The sequence below is a fragment of the Muscardinus avellanarius genome (assembly GCF_963383645.1).
Source record: "Muscardinus avellanarius genome assembly, chromosome: 3".
NCBI classification, from domain to species: Eukaryota; Metazoa; Chordata; class Mammalia; order Rodentia; family Gliridae; genus Muscardinus; species Muscardinus avellanarius.
Window position 1 is genome coordinate 132,992,353 of NC_137788.1, and position 8,014 is coordinate 133,000,366.

The following is an 8,014-nucleotide window of genomic DNA, read 5'->3' on the forward strand; positions in this document are numbered from 1 at the left end:
ATGAATCAAAACTGGAGAATATAAAACCAGCCCCACTATCTTACATACTCCTTGAATTTTCAGCAAAATAGTAATTGCTATATGGTGCTTACACATACTCATCTCAATTACATAAGGGGCTTTCCTCATCTTACTTATGTGGCCTCTCAAAACAAGGTAAGTTGAGGTCAAATAGGAGGAATGCATCTTCAGAAAAGGTGTTACAAGCCGAGCATTGTGGTGCTCGCCTGTAATCCTAGTACTTGGGATGCTGAGGCCGGAGGATCACAGGTTCAAGGACAGCCTCAGCAAGTCGTGAGGCTCTCAGCACCCTAGGAAGACCCTGTTTCAAAATAAAAATAAAAATAGGAATAGGGGTGTAGTTTGGAAGTAGAATGTCTCTGGGTTCAATCCCAGTACTAAAATAAAAGAAATCTAGGACTTATTTTAGATGGAGATTGAGGTAACCATCGAGGTAGACCCGAGGTTTGGCTCTCCTCCTGTAAGACACCTACACCTCAACCAGGTCAACGAAGGCGTCCGCCCACCAGGGATGGGAAGGGAGACCTGGGCTGGAGTTCTGCCGCTCCCTAGGGTACTTAATTGCTTTAAATGATAATTTTTACTTATACCCAAAGTGCTTAAAATCCTCCGCCTATCTGCCCTGGGGCCCAGGGCTACACGGATCTCGGTGACACCTAGGCGCAGGTGTGCCCGCCCCGCCCCCTCGGCAGAGGCCGCGCGCATGCGCCGTGGCTCCCGGGCCGGGTGGGGGCGGGGCTGGCGTACGCGCGCTGCCGGCGTGGGGGCGGAGGGCGGGCACGCGCTCGCGCATGCGCACGCGCTCGGGCCCCGCCCCCGGGCCGGCGGCGGCGGAGGGGCGCGGCGGGCATGGAGGCGCTGCGCAGGGCCCACGAGGCCGCGCTGCACCTGCTGCTGTGGCGGCCCTGGGCCCGGGGCGCCGCGGGCCGCCCGAAGCCCCGCGCCTCGGAGGTGCTGACGCGGCACCTGCTGCAGCGGCGCCTGCCGCCCTGGACGTCCTTCTGCGTGCCCTACAGCGCCGTCCAGAACGACCAGTTCGGCCTCTCGCACTTCAACTGGCCGGTGCAGGGCGCCAACTACCACGTGCTGCGCACCGGCTGCTTCCCCTTCATCAAGTACCACTGCTCCAGGGCCGCCCGCCGCGACCTGGGCGCGCAGGACCGCCTCTTCACGGCGCTCAAGGTGCTCAACCTCGGTGAGTGCCGCCGGGCGGGGCCGGCCGGCCTCGGCACGTTTCTTTGTTCCTACGAAATCCCGGCAGGTTTGTTTTACCCAAACACGAAAGGGTTCTTCGCCAGACATAGTTACCTAAAAGGCACTTAAGAGAATCTGCCTAGCCGGGCGCGGTGGCGCACGCTGGTAATCCCAGCATTCGGGAGGCTGAGACCGGAGGATCGCGGTTCGAGGGCAGCCCCACCTACTTAGCGAGGCCCTCTGCAACTCAGTGAGACCCTGTTTCAAAATAAAGGATAAAAAATAGGGCTGGGGTGGAGGTCGGAGGTCGAATGCCCCTGGGTTCCATCCCCAGAACACACACACACACACATATTCTGCTTCTCAAATATTTCTATGTTTTCCCGAAGACATTCTAATTCTTAAAAAGAGTATTTACTGCCTCTGGGTGTTTATTTTCTTTTGATTTGATGACTAAAGAGGCCTGAATATAGACAGGACGTTTTAAAGGTCAGGGAAAAGTTTAAGGCCTCACGATGTTTTAGACCTATAAATAGCTAATAGAAAATGAATCCAGATTTTGGTAATTCAGAATCTAGACATGGGAGCTGAGCCATATTACCGAACTAGATTTTTAAACAAAAATTAAAACTAAACATTGAGCATCTGTACTAGTGTGTAATCATAAAATTCAAATATAGCACATGTATTTTTCTTATAATAACACATATGTCACTGGTAGGATGTTTGAGTCATTGATCCACTGGGACTCTCCCAGGCTTAATCCAATAAGGGGAACATTATTTAGCAGCGTCTCATCTTTTAAAAATACATCTTATTATTTGTCTGACTATACAGGACCAATTTTCAGCTTGGTATGAGGTTAAAGAGTGAGACGATGTAGGAAATTCAATTCAGGAGTATTTGGGAAGACTGGAGTAATAACTAGACTCACCAAGAATTAAGTTTTAGCATTTTCAGAATCAGAAGGAAATATTCTGTCCCAAATGTGGAATAATAGATTTGGGAAAGTATAGGGGCAAAGCTATAAGAAAACCTTGAGCTAAATGTTTTTTTTTTTTAATTGTCACAATTTAAAACACCATTTTGTTTAATAATTAAGAGCTTTCTTTTGGACGTGGATATTAGCACATCCAAAGAAAGTAGGAAACCCAGAATATTCCCACATAGAAAACCAAAACCTTTTGAGAAAAGAAACAATTGCTGTAGTTTGTTTTTATAGTTTTTTTTTTTTTTTTTTAATGTGGAAGAGCGATTTAATGGTCTGTATTGTCTTTTGGAAGTTCTACAAATCCTGCTGAAATGGAAATAAGAATTTAAGGGCAACAAAAAGGAAAACTCTTTTGCTCGTGCTTTAATACAAAGTGACTTACACTGATAAAGAACATCTTTTTCTGGACTTTTTAAAGGGTACTGTATTAGCCAGTTTGACTATTCAGTTTTTACTTTGTCTGAAGGAAGAGGATCTCTTAGAGTCCTTTACTATTCTGTGATGTACATTTGGTCCTCTGGATCATCAAGTACATATTCTATTAATACGAAGAGTAAGGATGTTATTCCTTTTCTTCCCTTCCAAATTAGTCATTATCAGAGTAATTCATTTTACCATTTTGTAAGTAATAAAGATTTCTGTTTACCCATTTGTTTCTTTTCTCCTCCTCTCCTTCAGTGAAAGCTGACATTTTACTGATGGTTTATCAGTCTGAGTGTCCTGCTGGGAAATAGATTGAGATTTAAGAAAAGCAACTTACCATTGGAATGAATGGGTAATCAGAGACTTACTACGAAGTTCTAATTTTTTTTAAGTGCTTAATTTGACAGTGGTTTACCTACTGTTCAGCTGACTCAAAATGAATTATTATGCAAGGAACTGATTTTCAAGTTTATTTTGATGTTAATGTGTTTCAAATAGTCTGAAAATTAATTTTTCATGGAATCTTATAGACTTTAAAGGACATGTGTTACATAAATGAAATTTTTTAGGTATTAATTATTAGAAGTGGCAAATCTTCCCATTTAGTCTATTAGTATAACTGCATTTCATAAATAGATAGCAAAAAAGAAACATATAATTTGTAATTCCCATATCACAATTCCATCCCGTTATACAGCATTACTGATTTCTAGCATTGCCTAGTTACTTCTTAATAAGAGATAATGTGGCTATTAATTGAATTTGTAATCTTTAATCAGTTCTCTGAAAAGACATTGGCTATTTGTATGAGTTTTCAAAAGCATACATTTATTAAAGTATTAATATTTTAACTGAAAACTGATAAACAGTATAAAACAAAATTCTCTACCATTAGAGTGTTACCATCATTCCTTAAATTAATATCTTAGTAGTGGTTTAAAAGGCATATTTTATACACTTTACTCTCAGTATGTTTAGAAAAGTAATAAGTGCTTCTAGAGGCTTTTTTTTTTCCTTTCTCCTCCTTCATCTCATTCTATTGATTTTCAGCTTTTGGAGTTATGATGCATTATTTTGATTTTTTTTTTCCAGCTGTGCCCATTGCTTCTTCCTCACTCCACCAATCTTGTTCATAACTTCATTGTCCACTCCTCTCCTCCGTGCCTGTGCCATTTGCTTTTTTGGATAAATGATTTATAAATAGCCTTATTATTCTGTTTTTTGTGACATGACCTTGAAGTACTTACAGATTTTGGGGGGCATTATCAGGGCATAGAAGGCAATATCTTGTAAAAGGTTTTATAGGGATGCTAGAGAACCCTGTGATAATAAACTCTGACCCAGTATCTTCCTAAAAATAGACAAGTAGCAACCTGAATCGGCTTTCTTTTCCCCCTTTCTCATTGCCAGCTACTGCTGCTTCTCCTGATTGATCTCGGCATCACAGAGGCAGGGATACGGCTTCAGGGAGTAAGCACAAAGTATTCCAACACACACATTCAAAAAGAACATAACAGTGAATATATTCTTGCAGAAAAATAAGATAAAATTTTAGCAATATGATCAGTCCTGAACATGTGTTCATTTCTCTATTAAGTAGAAGGAAAGTGATTTTCCAAATGTGCAGCTATGCTTTTAAATTATCTCTTTCTGCCCATTTCTCACACGGAACAATAAAATTAATACTTGTGCATAGCATACAATATTTGTTATTGATTCGTGTGCTTGTGGTTTTGTACACGTGTTTCTAATATGTTAATAGTTACTGATTTTAAATTAGTGTCTTAAAGAAGATAGGTATTGTGAAAGGTAGCCTTGTGTCCAGTACAGTACGGTGTGCATATGAGTGCTTCATTCATTTCGGGTAGTGTGTGTTTATTTTCACATAGGACAAATGGGAACTAATCTCAAGGCAGTAAAATCTTATCAGTGGCAATATCCAGAGAAGAAAAGTGTTAGAGTCTACTACATACCTCTTCCAAATAGGTTGAAACAAAGTTGTTTTAAAATCAGTTGTAAAAATACTAATGAGTATATATATTTTTTTCTCATGCCTATTACACTAAAATCTTCTTTAGAGGTAGGTTTCGCCTTAGGGTTTTAAAGATAACCATTTGACCCAGTTTCTCTCTCAAGTTGTACAAAAATTATTTTGGCCATTGGTGTTACTAACTTAAATGACAGTAAAGTCAGCCCAGTAATTTTAGCTCAAGGCTAATCAGGAGCATTTACAACCAAATTAATGAATATTCTCCATTTGCTTATTTGTGAAAGGAATATAGAATCAATTTTATAATTACTAAAGGTAATGAATTAGGAAAATGCTTTGAATTGAAATTTTTATCAGCCTGATCTATAGTTCTGAAAATCTAGATTCGTGTAATTGCCACCATGTTTAATAAACAGATGAAATTGAGCTCTTAGATAATCATAGACAGTGCTTGTCATATTTTTATAACTTTATAATTTGTTGATATTGCTGAAGATTGTTATATGAATAGTAGTGCAACAAATACATGGCTACATGATTAATAAGTATTGATGCTCACAAATAACACGTTCATTTGTTTTCTAGGTATCCCAACATTATTATATGGACTTAGCTCCTGGTTATTTGCCAGAGTCACAGAGACTGTACATACCAGTTATGGACCAATAACAATTTATTTTCTAAATAAAGAAGATGAAGGTGCCATGTATTGAAAGTATGCACGGGAAAATATAAATATTAGTGGATCTTCTCTTGTGTGTATGTGCAGTATTTATTTTTGATCTTTTAAAATAAAACTTTTACAAACATCTTTTTCTGCTGTCTGGTTCTTTAAGATGAAACTTCCATACATTGCGGTATGTTGCGTAATGTGTAGCTAATGGGAACTACAGACCCTTGAAGCTTCACACCAGTGTTTCCTTACAAGTAGGTTAAACTAGCCAGGCCTGGTGGCGCACGCTTGTAATCCCCGCGCTTGGGAGGCGGAGACAGAAGGATCTTGCAGGTTCGAAGCCAGCCGCGCGCGCTGGTTTAGGAGACCCTGTTTCCAAAATGAAAATGTAAAAATAGGTCTGGGAGTGTAGCCCGGAGGTAGAAGGGCTTCCAGGAACCCCAGTACCACCAAAAAAAAAAAAAAAAGAAAAAAGAAAAATAAAAAAAAAACAAGTAGGTTAAACTATAGATTAAAAAAAATGATTCTAATGTATATAGATTGTGTAGTTCAGCATTACCTATTTACATAGACTGAAGAAAAATATAGATGCCCACATAAAAGAGGAGGGAGGAAAAACTTTTATATAAAACACTGGGGGAAAAAGGATATTAAGTTCTGTGGTAGAGATGATATTATATTACTAGCAAATCCAAAATTGATGAGAATCTAATTGTAATCTGAACTCTAAAGCATCCAGCTGCCAGACTTTGCATGGAAATTTTTTATGGAGGAGGGGTAGGGTAAAATACTGAAATCTGTTGCTTGAAGATCCAATTCTTTCGTATTTTTAACATAATAACTGGTTAATGTAAGTGCAACAAGGTGAATGAAATTAAGACTTACTAAAAGTTAAAGTTAAAATAGCATGCCGGTAAAACTATAAGAATAATTAAGATCTTCTAAGACAACCCAGAAAAATAAATTTGGTAATGGTTTATAAAAGCATTTAACCAAAATGGTACAGACCCTTAGACACTCGGTGGGGAGTGGGCTAAAATTTCAAAGACCTAGCCGGGCCTGGTGGCGCTCGCTTGTAATCTCTGCACTTGGGAGGCTGAGACAGGAGGATCGCACAGGTTCGAAGCCAGCCTCAGCTACTTAGTGAGGCTCTCAGCAACTTAGTGAGAGCCTGTTTCCAAATAAAATATAAAATAGGTCTGGGAGTATAGCCTGGAGGTAGAAAGCCTCTGGATCCCACCCCCAGTACCACCAAAAAGAAAATTTTTTTTTTTGCAAAGACCTGATGGCACTTTTGCCTTAGAATTTTATTAAGTTAATTGCATTTTTGAATCAAAATCATTTAAAATTTTTGTCCTTGGGGAGTCACAATATACCCAGACAAATGGAAATTTCAAGAATTTGGATTAATTTAGGGGGAACTAAGAACTATTTAATTTCTAAACCAGTGGGTACTGGAGATTTATGATCTCTCCCATAATTACAAACATACATGATATGTAATTTTGTGTTGCTGATACTCTGCAATGCTTATGCATTTTTGTAGGAAAACCATCTTATAAAATTTAACCAACAATTGGGTGCTTACTCCTGGCAAGTCGGTAGAGAAACTGAGTAGAAGTGATTGAAGAGAAAATGCTAAAAAAACGAGCAATACCCAGCTTCCTCAAAGGTAGTAATTTCAGATGCACTACAGAGAGCAGGCTGCTCCCCAGATATGGAGTGTTCACTTGTCCAAGAGCAACTCTAAATAGCACTTTAATCAAAGAAGTACTTACGCCAATATATTTAGTTCAGAAGAATATACTTGACACTAGTTAAATGAATGGCTTGCACAAAGGAGTGTTTCATTAAGCTTCATTAATAATAAAACTGACTATTAGCATTTTGCAAGGAAGGCCAGAACTGATTTCCTCTGTAACAGACAAAGTTAACTAACTATAGCTCATAAGTTTTAAGTCAAATACTGCTCATTCATTGCTGCCGATCTTGTCAATACTTGCTGTAAAGGTTTGGTCCCAACACAAGGCTGATAAAATGGTTTTTAATTACCAGACTATAAATACAGCTTTCCAGTGAGGTGGTGCCTCTTCACAGTGGCCTGTTGATTTCTGATAATTTGTACTGCTGACTCTGCTTACCTGTTTTTCGATAGCAACACTCAGTGTGACTTCTTGTCCATATGATGATAGGTAAGTCTCCTTGGAGAACATCTTTGACAAACTACCCTATTGATCTCTGTAATTCTCTGCTGCTTGCAGCATTAAACAGAGCCTTGATTTCTTGTCTGATGTGCTCACTGTGTAACAATTAAGCAAATGTAATATTTTCTTGTATTACATGAAAATCAATAGACCTCTTGCTCTTACAGAGTTGATCATGGTGAGGGATGAACTCAATGATGGCTAAGGACATAGTTCAGAAATTAAAATATCGTTCTTTGGATTTATTAAGTCTTGTAAGTGAACCTTTTAGTATGAAAATTGCTTTCCATTGAATATAAAGGTTTAAGTTTCTTTTTTAATTGTATGTTACATAGAAACATTGCAGCCTAAAGGGGATAAAATATTAATGCTGGAAGCCAGGACATTGAATCTATTTTTAATATCAGTGCTCTCTTTTTGACCCAAGGATAATAACTTTGTGTCTTAAGTTTTTCCTCCCGTAATGTGAGAACAAAAGACCTTTCCAACCTAAAATGTATCATGATCATACTTGTAAG

The 8,014-nt window shown here is 39.0% G+C and overlaps 1 protein-coding gene across 1 annotated transcript; it reads left to right on the forward strand.

Moving 5' to 3' along the window:
* Nucleotides 1-870: 870 nt before the first annotated feature.
* On the forward strand, nt 871-5,332 carry LOC308260909 (uncharacterized protein C15orf61 homolog; the record flags this gene model as incomplete). The annotated part of the gene is made up of 2 exons (XM_080692536.1): nt 871-1,216; nt 5,205-5,332. 2 exons carry the CDS (start codon nt 871-873, stop codon nt 5,330-5,332), a joined length of 474 nt encoding a protein of 157 aa, XP_080548662.1.
* Nucleotides 5,333-8,014: the final 2,682 nt, after the last annotated feature.